The following is a 13,845-nucleotide window of genomic DNA, read 5'->3' as shown; positions in this document are numbered from 1 at the left end:
GCTAATGCTTAATTAAGGTAACGCCGTTGATTAAGTTAACATTTGATAATGTTATTTTAAAGCTAACACCTCTGATGAAGCTATTTTAAAGCTAACGCTTGATAAAGATAACGCCCCTGATTATTTTTTGACACTAATGCCCCTGATGAAGCTATATCGAAGCTAATGCTTGATAATGCAATTTTAAAGCTAACACCCCTAACTAAGTTGTTTTAAAGCAAACACTTGAAAATGCTATTTTAAAACCCTGATGAAGCTATTTTAAAGCTAACGCTTGATAAAAACCTGGCTACAATGATCTGTCACAAAACAAAAAGAAAACAGACAAAAGGTATTTCTGTCCATCAAATTTGAATTAACCTTTAATCATAGGTTTTTATGTCAAAATGGACACAAATCTGCCAGAGATGGCAATGTGAGCTATCACTAATTGGCTCAGATTGTTTAATTAGGTCATAGAGAAACTGAATTATAATGTTTTTGGATTATTTCATACTATTAATCAGAGAAATTCTAAAGTAATTTGAGCAATATTTGACCAAATGTATGTTAAGAAAAGAAAAGAATGTTTTGTTTTGACATTTTTTTAATTCTGTTGTTATCTGATTCATAATTGATTAATCAAGGTAATAATCAACAGATTAATTGATTATCAAAGTAGATGTTATTTGCAGCCCTAGTTCCTGTGCCCTTTGGTTTCTTGACTCTTGGGCTACTGAGGTATGTTAGGTCTCTGGTTCTACAGTTCTAGGGAACCTCAGTTCCTTGGCCCATTGATACTATGTCTCTTAGGTTAAGTCTGATGGTTCTAGGCCCACCTTACTTTCTTAGGTCCTCTGATCCACAGTTCCTGGAGCCTTAGCTCATAGATCACATGATGCATTCCATGGTTCCTCAGTTTTTTGGTTCTCCTTTCACAGGTCTTGCTCCATCTATCCATGTATGGGATGCCATGACCAAGCAGACATTGTCCATCCTCCGCTGTTCCCATGCTAAAGGTGTCGGCTACGTCAACTTCAGCGCCACAGGAAAGCTGCTGCTCTCTGTGGGAGTGGAGCCTGAACACACCATCACAGTGTGGAGGTGGCAGGAAGGTACAAATCGTATCTTAATTATTTTTGAAGGCGGTAAAGTTCAGATCAGTGGTTCGATCCGGGGCCCGTGGGGTCTCCATGTCTACGTGACCTTGGGCAGGAACCTGACCTCAAACTGTGCAAATAGGAAAGCAACATTTTCTCACCACAGACATTTAAATGGATCCAGTATCATATGTGTTCCACAGAGTCAATAAAGGGATATGATCAAAAACCTTTATTACGCTGGTTTGTGGTGAGCATCAGAAACTTGGAGAAAAAAACGTCATTGTGTGTAAAGCGTCCTATGGTCCCTTGAAAGGCTCTGTAAATATTTATGATATTACTATTATTGTTAAAACTTGCTCATGTCTCCTTATATTAGGGCTGATCCACATGAACACGTTTCACTTTTTTCAAGTTGATTTGGGATTCATAAAATGAAGTTGAGCACTAGCAGGCATATGTGAGGTTTAATAAATGAGAATGTTTTTCACTGTGCAAATGAGATCCCTGATCTGTGACAGATACATTTATATTCCACACACATATTCATGCAACCTGACACCGGATACGCGGTTGAAGATGTGACGCATATTCACAGAAGCGATGTATCTTAGTAGCTGAAGCTAAGATATTTTTTGACCCTTTGGTGGCAGACAGTTTGCCAAATATGTGTAATTATGATATGATATGATATAATATGAACCACAGCCTTCATATAATATACAGTCCAGTCTAAAAAAAAAGCAGAATTCACAATGAATATACCATTGAGAATCATCCGCTTGGAAAGTGACCTTTGACCTCTCTGCCAGGCACCAAGGTGACCTGTAAAGGAAGCCATGCTGAGCGGATCTTCGTGGTGGAGTTCAGACCGGACTCTGACACCCAGTTTGTGTCGGTGGGAATCAAACACATCAAGTTCTGGACTCTGGTTGGCGGTTCACTCGTGTACAAGAAGGGAGTGATTGGCTCGGTGGAGGACGGCCGCATGCAGACCATGCTGTCTGTCGCATTTGGTGCTGTAAGATAAAAACCTGTAGTTGAGACTCACCTTTTAATATACATGCTATAAATCTGTAGTAAGTCAGTGTTTGTCTCCAGAACAACCTTACCTTTACCGGCGCTATAAACGGAGATGTTTACGTATGGAGGGAGCACTTCCTGGTACGAGTGGTGGCGAAGGCGCACAGCGGCCCAGTTTTCACCATGTACACCACCCTGAGGGATGGACTCATCGTTACAGGGGGGAAGGAACGGCCGTGAGTACCCAAGAATCAACACTTTATTTAGTCCAGAGACCAGACCAGACTATGTGGAGAAACCAGAGACTAGGTCTCTGTCTTATTTATGTCTAGATGACCTTATTTGGGGGCTGCACGGTGGTGTAGTGGGTAGCACTCTCGCCTCACAGCAAGAGGATCCCGGGTTCGATCACCGGGTCGGCCCCGGGTTCCTTCTGTGTGGAGTTTGCATGTTCTCCCCGTGTAAGCGTGGGTTCTCTCCGGGTTCTCCGGCTTCCTCCCACAGTCCAAAGACATGCAGGATGGGGATAGGTTGATTGATGACTCTAAATTGCCCGTAGGTGTGAATGTGAGCGTGAATGGTTTTTTGTCTCTATATGTTGGCCCTGTGATAGACTGGTTACCTGTCCAGGGTGTACCCTGCCTTCGCCCAATGATAGCTGGGATCGGCTCCAGCCCCCCTGCGACCCTGAATACAGGATAAGCGGTAGACAATGGATGGATGGATGGATGACCTTATTTGGAGTGCTGATGGAGTGGCTACAATGTTTGCATAGCCTAGCACCCATCAACTAGATTCCATTCAGAAAACTAGGATTTTAAAAGCTGTTGCCCCGTGTCGTCCCTCTGTTGCCATCATTGGCTACAAACTGTAAAAGGATCCATAGGGAAGAAGTGCATTGAGTCAGAGCTGTGAAAATAAAACCATGGTGTTTGTTTGTGTGTTTGTTAGAACTAAAGAAGGTGGCGCTGTGAAGCTTTGGGATCAGGAGATGAAGCGATGCAGAGCATTTCAGTTGGAGACGGGCCAACCGGTGGAGAACGTCCGATCCGTCTGCAGAGGAAAGGTACCCAACACAACAACTCTTATGCAGCGTCAATGCAAAAGTGTCTCAGTCAGTGCTTATTCACAATCATTTCATTTTAATTTAATATGTATTTTATTTAATAGAGACGATGCAAAGTAGTTCCAAACCAGAGCTTTGTTTTAAAGTCAAAAGCACAGCTGTGTACTACTGCTGCGAGTTTGACCTGGATGGTTTTGGCAGTGCATCAGATGTTGTTAGTTGTAGCATGCTAGTTGGTTTAGCAAGGTAAGTCAGATAAATGGACCCAAAAAAAGGACCACAAAAAGTTGTTGTTTTCTGTTTTGTACCAACAACGTACTGAACCATGAATGTTGTATACTGTTAAACCCCTAGTAATTAATACAGATTTCTATATTATAAAACCACAATATATTACAAATATGGAAATACAATAAAATAAACATACCACAAACACCAGTACAGTAGTGGTAAAATAGGATCCAGCTCTTGATTGCTTTTAGCCAGAACCTTGTTGTAATGGACTTTATATTAATTAGATGTGACCATTGTAGTTTGAAGGTGAAATAACACTTGCAATTTACCTCCAGTTATAGGGGGAAGGCAAGTTTATTTATATATCCCCTTATCACACAGAGGTCATTCAACGTGCTTTACAGGCAAAGAAAAAAAGAAAGATACTAGAGAAGTATATAGAATAAGATGATACTAGAGAAGTATAGAATAAGATGACTAAAAGTGCAGACTAGTTTTATGAGAGTTGAAAACTAAATGAATAAAATAATATAAATATAAAAAATCCCCCCAACTGTTTTTTCCCCTAAATTTAAGGTAGAATGATCACATTTCAGCATGTTTTGACCCATGTCGCTTGTCTCTTATGATTCAGGGTAAAATCCTGGTGGGCACCAAAGATGGCGAGATCATAGAGGTTGGTGAAAAGAATGCTGCCTCCAACACAATGATCAACGGACACACTCAGGGAGGGATCTGGGGTTTGGCAGCTCACCCTTTCAAAGACGTCTTCATCTCCGCCAGCGATGACGGGACCATCCGGATATGGGACCTTGCTGATAAGGTACCTCTCTGAAGACTGAGGTGTGAGGAGTCAGTACTTCTGCCATCTACTCATACGCTCGGTTGTCTATGTTCTGTGTTAGAAACTTCTGAACAAAGTGAGTTTGGGTCATCCTGCCAAGTGCACCTCCTACAGTCCCAATGGAGAGATGGTTTCCATTGGGATGGAGAATGGAGAGTTCATCGTCCTGCTGGTCAACTCCCTCACCGTCTGGGGCAAGAAGAGAGATCGCAGCGTCGCCATCCAGGACATACGGTACAACATCACTCTTTACAGATATCAGGACACTTTGTGTTGTACCTCAATCAACTGCACATCTTTCTGTGGTTTTCATGTGCTTCAGCTTCAGTCCAGACAACCGATTCTTGGCGGTGGGTTCGGTTGAAAGTGCTGTGGATTTCTACGACCTTTCTCTGGGACCGTCCCTGAACAGGATCGGCTACTGTAAGGACATCCCTGGCTCTGTCATCCAGATCGACTTCTCTGCTGACAGCAAACACATCCAGGTTAAAAAGACTAATCATGACACGTTTGGTCAGGAGCAAATGTAGGTTTGATTTCTGTTGATGCTCATGGTCTTGTGACCTCTGACCTTTGATGGATGGGGCAACAGATGCTTTTCCTGCAGTTGAGCTCACTGAAAATCCTTCATCGCAGCGACACACATCAGTGAAACATGAAATGTCTTTCACTTCCATTCCAGGTGTCCACCAGCACCTACACAAAGGAGGTGCATGAAGTTCCCTCGGGGAAGATCGTCACAGAGCAGTCTGTCTGCGAGAGGATCACCTGGGCTACCTGGACCAGGTGAGGCTGTCTATGAGATGAGGAATTAGTTAGTTTTAGTTTTGGTTGAGGGAACATGCTCCATACTAAAACATACTGGCGGGTCTAAGGAACAAACCTTTTCTGAGCGCTCCACCTTTTTTGTGTTTGCCACTCCGACCGCTTATTATTTGTTTTTCCTTTCCCTTTATTTATGGAGAGGACAGCATGAGAGTGTACTCTAAATTGCCCGTAGGTGTGAATGTGAGCGTGAATGATCTGTCTGTCTCTACATGTCAGCCCTGTGATAGACTGGTTACCTGTCTGTCTCTACATGTCAGCCCTGTGATAGACTGGTTACCTGTCTGTCTCTACATGTCAGCCCTGTGATAGATCGGTTACCTGTCTGTCTCTACATGTCTCCGTGTGATAGACTGGTTACCTGTCTGTCTCTACATGTCTCCCTGTGATAGACTGGTTACCTGTCTGTCTCTACATGTCTCCCTGTGATAGACTGGTTACCTGTCTGTCTCTACATGTCTCCCTGTGATAGACTGGTTACCTGTCTGTCTCTACATGTCAGCCCTGTGATAGACTGGTTACCTGTCTGTCTCTACATGTCTCCCTGTGATAGACTGGTTACCTGTCTGTCTCTACATGTCTCCCTGTGATAGACTGGTTACCTGTCTGTCTCTACATGTCAGCCCTGTGATAGACTGGTTACCTGTCTGTCTCTACATGTCGGCCCTCTGATAGACTGGTTACCTGTCTGTCTCTACATGTCGGCCCTGTGATAGACTGGTTACCTGTCTGTCTCTACATGTCAGCCCTGTGATAGACTGGTTACCTGTCTGTCTCTACATGTCAGCCCTGTGATAGACTGGTTACCTGTCTGTCTCTACATGTCAGCCCTGTGATAGACTGGTTACCTGTCTGTCTCTACATGTCAGCCCTGTGATAGACTGGTTACCTGTCTGTCTCTACATGTCAGCCCTGTGATAGACTGGTTACCTGTCTGTCTCTACATGTCTCCCTGTGATAGACTGGTTACCTGTCTGTCTCTACATGTCAGCCCTGTGATAGACTGGTTACCTGTCTGTCTCTACATGTCAGCCCTGTGATAGACTGGTTACCTGTCTGTCTCTACATGTCTCCCTGTGATAGACTGGTTACCTGTCTGTCTCTACATGTCAGCCCTGTGATAGACTGGTTACCTGTCTGTCTCTACATGTCTCCCTGTGATAGACTGGTTACCTGTCTGTCTCTACATGTCTCCCTGTGATAGACTGGTTACCTGTCTGTCTCTACATGTCGGCCCTCTGATAGACTGGTTACCTGTCTGTCTCTACATGTCTCCCTGTGATAGACTGGTTACCTGTCTGTCTCTACATGTCTCCCTGTGATAGACTGGTTACCTGTCTGTCTCTACATGTCTCCCTGTGATAGACTGGTTACCTGTCTGTCTCTACATGTCTCCCTGTGATAGACTGGTTACCTGTCTGTCTCTACATGTCAGCCATGTGATAGACTGGTTACCTGTCTGTCTCTACATGTCGGCCCTCTGATAGACTGGTTACCTGTCTGTCTCTACATGTCTCCCTGTGATAGACTGGTTAGCTGTCTGTCTCTACATGTCGGCCCTCTGATAGACTGGTTACCTGTCTGTCTCTACATGTCTCCCTGTGATAGACTGGTTAGCTGTCTGTCTCTACATGTCAGCCCTGTGATAGACTGGTTACCTGTCTGTCTCTACATGTCGGCCCTCTGATAGACTGGTTACCTGTCTGTCTCTACATGTCGGCCCTGTGATAGACTGGTTACCTGTCTGTCTCTACATGTCAGCCCTGTGATAGACTGGTTACCTGTCTGTCTCTACATGTCGGCCCTCTGATAGACTGGTTACCTGTCTGTCTCTACATGTCTCCCTGTGATAGACTGGTTAGCTGTCTGTCTCTACATGTCAGCCCTGTGATAGACTGGTTACCTGTCTGTCTCTACATGTCAGCCCTGTGATAGACTGGTTACCTGTCTGTCTCTACATGTCGGCCCTGTGATAGACTGGTTACCTGTCTGTCTCTACATGTCAGCCCTGTGATAGACTGGTTACCTGTCTGTCTCTACATGTCGGCCCTCTGATAGACTGGTTACCTGTCTGTCTCTACATGTCTCCCTGTGATAGACTGGTTAGCTGTCTGTCTCTACATGTCAGCCCTGTGATAGACTGGTTACCTGTCTGTCTCTACATGTCGGCCCTCTGATAGACTGGTTACCTGTCTGTCTCTACATGTCGGCCCTGTGATAGACTGGTTACCTGTCTGTCTCTACATGTCAGCCCTGTGATAGACTGGTTACCTGTCTGTCTCTACATGTCAGCCCTGTGATAGACTGGTTACCTGTCTGTCTCTACATGTCTCCCTGTGATAGACTGGTTACCTGTCTGTCTCTACATGTCAGCCCTGTGATAGACTGGTTACCTGTCTGTCTCTACATGTCTCCCTGTGATAGACTGGTTACCTGTCTGTCTCTACATGTCAGCCCTGTGATAGACTGGTTACCTGTCTGTCTCTACATGTCGGCCCTCTGATAGACTGGTTACCTGTCTGTCTCTACATGTCAGCCCTGTGATAGACTGGTTACCTGTCTGTCTCTACATGTCTCCCTGTGATAGACTGGTTACCTGTCTGTCTCTACATGTCTCCCTGTGATAGACTGGTTAGCTGTCTGTCTCTACATGTCAGCCCTGTGATAGACTGGTTACCTGTCTGTCTCTACATGTCGGCCCTCTGATAGACTGGTTACCTGTCCAGGGTGTACCCTACCTTCGCCCAATGACAGCTGGGATCGGCTCCAGCCCCCCCATGACCCTGAATACAGGATAAGCGGTAGACGATGGATGGATGGACAGCATGAGAGTGAAAGAAGGAGAGACAGGGGGGCGACGCACAGCAAAGGGCCTCGGGTCGGACTCCAACCCGGGACTCAGCAGCCCCCATGTGCTGAGCTTATGTCCTCCTCTCTAACGTCACGGCTATCAGATTGTAGAGACAGGCTCATCATACAAAGTATGAAGCAGCATCCTCTGGTTGGTGCTCCTGGAGAAAGAAGAATGTCAAAAAAATAGGTGCCAGTCCAAACAGATAGTAAAAAGCAAAGATGATGCTAGTCAAACAACGATGGTTATAGCGGTGACATGTTGTCAAGATATAATTGCATAGAAACATGTTTTCATGTAGGCAAAAGAATATAATGTTTAAATCACACCAAATAGTGAGGGAAGCCCCGCCTCCTCCATGTTTCGTCTAGCAAAAAAACCTAAATGATCCTGTGGTTAAACGAAGATTCCCTTCACATTTTGTGTGAACACAGCATTAGGAAAGATCATATATTAGTAACATATTGACAATGATGGTGATGTTTTTTGTTTCTCAGCATTCTGGGTGACGAGGTCCTCGGAGTTTGGCCTCGTAACACCGAGAAGGCAGACGTGAACTGTGCTTGTGTTTCCCACACCGGCCTCAACCTGGTGACCGGAGATGACTTTGGCCTCATCAAGCTCTTTGACTTCCCGTGCTCAGATAAATTTGTAAGTGAACTTGGTATGACAGTGACGCATCTTCTTCTCTAAGTCTCTAACAGATAATAGAAGAGTTCTGTCCACCTCTTATTACCTCCTTCTCATCTGTTCACAGGCAAAACACAAGCGCTATTTCGGTCACTCTGCTCACGTCACAAACATTCGTTTCTCCTGCGATGATAAATTTGTGGTCAGCGCCGGAGGCAGCGACTGCAGGTGAGATGAAGTTAGAGCAGCTCTCTCAGAGCAGACAGAGGAAAGGCCTTTGATTCAGGTGATGAGTCAGGTTGAATAGTGAGATCAAAGAAAGAAGAATAATGTCCATTCAGGCCCGTCAGAAGAGGGTTTTTTGCATTTATTGTTCATTTATTTAACACAGTTAATGAAAGCACATATTAATGATTTAAAAAACAGACTTTTCACACTCACTGATGAAACATTTCTAAATGTAAAAGAAATCAACAAATAGTATTTGAGATATTAATTAGGGGTGGGAGGAAATTGAAGCTGCATAGTAATGCTATGGTTTGCGTGGCAATGTATTTATACATGGAAGCCAATCATCCATCTTTTAGGCAAGTTTATTTCTACAGCACATTTCATCAACAAGCCAATTCAAACACTTAACACAGAAAATCAAAAGACAAAATGCAATTTAACACAGATATTTAAATACGATTTAAAAACTTTTACGATTTAAAAAATTCAGAGCAAAGGTAATTTAAGGAAAATTAAAAAAAGATAGATGTGAAATGAAGATATAAAATACAAGAACTATTTGTTAAATACGTTATTTATGTATTAAGTCTTCAGCGTTGATTGTTGAAAGCTGATTGTTTTGTAATCGATATCACAAATACAGGTTCAATCTTTTGGTAGCAGTAGCTTTTTCAGTCCACTAGATGGTGCTGAGTTTTTTTCTGGTAGAATCAACTGATTGGCAGGAAGTTGGTACCAAGGCGAATGAAAAATGTATCTTATTAGATAAAACACATGTTAACAAACTGTAAAGTCTGCATTTAAAAAAAGTAATACGTGTATGTCAAAGCAATACTCAACATATGTTTAAAATTAGAGTAAGATCATACCATGACTTAAGTATCCTGATATCATCATATCCTGACTAAATTACCGTGATTATATTGTATCGTGACTCAATTATCATCATGATTACGAATTGTGACATAAGTATCCTCATGATATGGTATTGTGACTTAATTATTGTGATATTTCAGTAACTTCATAATCTTCATCATATCATAGTGTAACTTTAGTATCCTGATAATATGGCATTGTGACTTAATCATCGTGATATTGTCTCATGACTTTATTAGCATGATAATATTGTATTGTGACTTCAGTGTTTTTAATGTTTCTCTTTTCTCGAGGAAGACAGCATCAGTCTCATCCAGCGTTTTTAGTGTTTTTCCAAAACAATGCAATCATCATTTGATCAAAGAAAACACAGATCTATTATTATTCGTTCCCAAAATTAAATGTTGTAGCTCCGATGAATGAACAGTCAGTCAGAGCCTTGGTAGAGTTTGAGAAAGTTACAATCTTATATATAGTTTCAATGGTAAATTTCATGAAAATTCAAGGAATATGTATGTATTTCTAGAAATCACTGAATAACATACACTGTCAAATAAATCTATTTCTCTCTTTCTTCCCTCCAGTTTATTCGTATGGAAATGTCAGTGAGATCCTCAAACCCCCACCAGAGTCCTGCATCAGAGCCTCTTCCTCTTCTCCTTCCTCTTCTCCTCCTGTCCTTCTTCTTATTCTTCTCCTCTTCTCCTGTGATGCTGCACTCACCTCTCCTGATGCTTCAGTCCTTTGACCTGAAACCAGGCATGACAGGAAGTCTGAACACAAAGAATTCAAGCTGTGGATGTTCACTGAGCTGAGTTACCTGCTGCTGACAGACTCACGTCACATGATATCAAACATGTGACATTTCCTCTCCGGGATGCTCCGGTCCAGAAGCTAACAGTACTGTATTTCATTGTGACGTGAAGACATTTGATGTGAAACTGATGAAACAATCGTTTATAGTTCAGGTCTCTGTGTTCAAAGGTTTGTGTTGTTAAATGTGTTGAAAAAGATCCAGAAACATGGAAAGTGCAGTTTTTCTGTTTTCCAGTTGAACCTCTTTAAAAGAACTTGTAGCTGTTTCACGTAGCAGTGTTTCCGTTTGTCAGTATGTGCCTTTTTCACAAACTCTGACCAAACATTTGATACAACTTTATTTATAATTGTGGTGCTATGAAACATGATAATTTAGGGCTTTTTACAGATATGGATGATGAATACTGTCCTTGTATTGTTTTGCATCTTGTACTGTCTGATGATGATGATGATGATGATGATGATGATGATGCAGTTATACTTCACTGCACTGAGTACTTAATGAAGTAGAAGAAAATAGAGGAAAGATGGATCTTAGTTTGATCCCAGTCATAAAATTTTAAGGTGTGAAAATAGTTTATTAACAAAAAAAAAAAAAATAAGTCTACCTCACTAAACGAAATAATAGTAAATAATATTAAAGGTAGAAAATAAATATGAACTAGAATTCATTGAGCAGAACAAACAACATCATGGACGACTTTGAAACCTTTCCTGTCCACAGGGTTGCGTTTTGTATTTGTCTCCTGCAGAATAAAACTTGAGGAAACTGAACGCTGCTTTTGAAAGTCTGAATGAGGATTGAAGGGGAGAACCAATCAGAATGCTTTGAGAAATAATTTCTAAAGAAGTAAGGTATGGATGACAAAATGATAGCACACACGTCCTAAGTCAGGATGTTTGATTGAAGCTTCTATGTTGAAAACAGGTGTCAACTCAAGCTGAAGGTGTCTTGAAATTGCATACTCTCTATTGGCCAGCAGGGGGCATCAGGAGGTTGAAAAATAAGTCAGTTTTCATGGAAGTCTATTAGAAATTTAGTCTTCTTCTCTCTTGATTTATAATCTCAGTAAACATAGTAAACATGAGTTTATGTCTCAATCTCTAGTTTCAAGTCTTCTTCAATCCAGCATGATGTTCATTTAGTACATTATGGTCCATTTAGAGTCCAACAGACCAGAAACCAGGGGATGATTTAGGGGGCGGGGCTACCTGCTGATTGACAGACGGCTACAGCGGCGTTTTATGGAAAGTTACTTTTTTTTTAGCAGTTTTACACCAGAATCCAGATGAATAATAATAAAACAAATCAGGTGGATGAATAATGGTAAATGCAATGTTTGCACACAGAAGAATGTATCTAAATGTGTGCTGGGGGGCTGCAGGTGGACCAGGATTTGCAGCGGTGGGGTTTAAAATATCTAAAAGTGCATCTAAAGAGAGAAGACAATTATATGACCATTGAGTGTTATATTTTATTAATAATAAAACAATGAAAGCAGTACAAGAAAAGAGATGGAAAACAAACATATGCATAGTGTTTGGTATACATAACACTAATAATGAAAATTCAACTTTATCATCATAACAATGAAATGCTGTCTCTAACCAAAGTGCAAAGAAGTGCAGTGAAATATATAGGGAGGCTAAGATGTGGAGTATTAACAGTAATAATGTGCACTATACCGCTGATGGAAACTTGAACAAACACACTTGTATAAACTGTAACCCAATAAACCAAAGGCTTACAACCATTACTTCTAAAGCAGATGGAAGACGAATAGCATTTTAATTGACTATTACAAGCAGAGCAGACATCGGCTAACCAGATGTCACCCAACAGGTGAAAATAAGGTTAAAGGGATAGTTCAGAATTTTGGACATAAGACCTATTTTCCAAGTGAGCCGGTGTGTTCGAGACATCTGGAGAAGTTTTCAAGAAATTTCATTCAGTTCTTCTAGTTGCCGAGTTCGCTTGTGCTATGGCTAGCGCAAGTCAATCGTTCTAGTTAGCATCGCATTAAAAACACTCCACAGTGCACCCGAGGCAAATCAATTAAAACACTAGACTGTCGATGTACATATGTGTGTTGATAGAATAATATTTGAAACAAAACTAACCTTGCATCGCATGAATCATCCATTTTTTGAGGGACTAGTTTCTCAGCAGCAGCGGAATTTTACTTTGCTCCGTCGGACTCAAAACTCTAAGACGCGCTGCTCGGAATCCAGCCCGTAAATACACACCTGAACACCACCGATTTGTCGGCCCTTAAGCCCCCAAGGCAGTTTGAAAAGCCCTCGGAGCTCACTCAAACACCGGGGGCAGCCCACGGCCACGCGAACCCACAATTACGCACCGTGAACCCGAACCTCTGCTCCGTCCGTAGAACCATAAACCCTCGGATTCCCTCCTGGCACCACCAGTCTCCGTCTGTTCGGTCCCGGTTCTCAGCTCCAGCGGGGGCTATCTCGGTCTCCACAGACACTCGTTCACGTTCTGCCCTTTGAGCATCCCTCTCGTGCAATTCTTCCTCTGTATATTCAGGCTCGTACAGGTACGGTTGGGTTTGGGTGGAAAAAAACTCCTCATTAGAGTCTTCAAAAGTTTCAGTATATTCTCCAAAAGTGTCCATTTCTGTGAGATTGAAGAAACTAGCACTGCAGGCTACTCTGCGTCTGTAGCAATGACAGCAGGTAAACAAACTATTATAGAACCGGTAACTTATAAGTGCTAGGTGATAACAAGTATCAGGTCCAAACGTACTTTTTTTGAAAGATCATATTCTTGTTAAAATCATATTAAAAAATCGGGAGGGTGTTTTGCCTCAATTTGTCGCAGTGATTTTTTAAAATCCTGATATTGGTGGGGTTTTTGTGGCCGGTTTTGGTACTGCATGTCCTAACAGCCTACTAGTAAACATCACAGGAGGGCAATTCAATTGTGTTTTTTACCATTTACCAAAGACTTACATGTGACTAAATGCTACTGATAAATTTAGCCTTACGAAAACATTAAAATGTAGCACAGTTGTAGTTACAGAGGCAATAAGTCCTTGGATGTGAGTTAAACATGCTGAAAGCAGCTTTTAAGGTCTTAAACCATGAACAAACATATGATACCATAATATTGAAGACTACATTTTGTCATACTTTAAGTATATACACAAAGATTACACAACCAAATCAAATAATAATCTTAATTTGAGCATAAAGATTTTACATTACAGTAGAAAAGTCTCCAAAGTTTGATATTGAATAACAGTTTGTCTCTATGCTCACTACGAGACAATATGTGAGTTATGATCAGAAATGGTGGATAGGAAGTATCAGAGATGTTTCAGATGAAGATGAAGATGTACTGGTTCAG

At 41.9% G+C, this 13,845-nt stretch overlaps 1 protein-coding gene across 3 annotated transcripts in view; it reads left to right on the top strand.

Moving 5' to 3' along the window:
* LOC311010396 (echinoderm microtubule-associated protein-like 6) overlaps positions 1-11,449 on the top strand; it is a 56,921-nt gene extending 45,472 nt beyond the window's left edge. For all 3 annotated transcript variants that reach the window (XM_084004870.1, XM_084004869.1, XM_084004868.1), the window contains 11 exons: positions 921-1,094; positions 1,892-2,100; positions 2,181-2,338; positions 3,054-3,168; positions 4,037-4,225; positions 4,308-4,480; positions 4,569-4,731; positions 4,929-5,032; positions 8,420-8,573; positions 8,680-8,780; positions 10,244-11,449. In XM_084004870.1, coding sequence (XP_083860996.1) covers positions 921-1,094; positions 1,892-2,100; positions 2,181-2,338; positions 3,054-3,168; positions 4,037-4,225; positions 4,308-4,480; positions 4,569-4,731; positions 4,929-5,032; positions 8,420-8,573; positions 8,680-8,780; positions 10,244-10,268 — 1,565 coding nt within the window. In that variant the 3' untranslated portion in view covers positions 10,269-11,449. The remainder of the gene's footprint in view (positions 1-920; positions 1,095-1,891; positions 2,101-2,180; positions 2,339-3,053; positions 3,169-4,036; positions 4,226-4,307; positions 4,481-4,568; positions 4,732-4,928; positions 5,033-8,419; positions 8,574-8,679; positions 8,781-10,243) is intronic.
* The last annotated feature ends 2,396 nt before the right edge of the window (positions 11,450-13,845 follow it).

This window comes from Eutrigla gurnardus, assembly GCF_963514095.1.
Source record: "Eutrigla gurnardus genome assembly, chromosome: 3".
NCBI classification, from domain to species: domain Eukaryota; kingdom Metazoa; phylum Chordata; class Actinopteri; order Perciformes; family Triglidae; genus Eutrigla; species Eutrigla gurnardus.
Note: the sequence above shows the minus strand (reverse complement) of the source record. Positions and strands in the feature narration are given on the sequence as shown.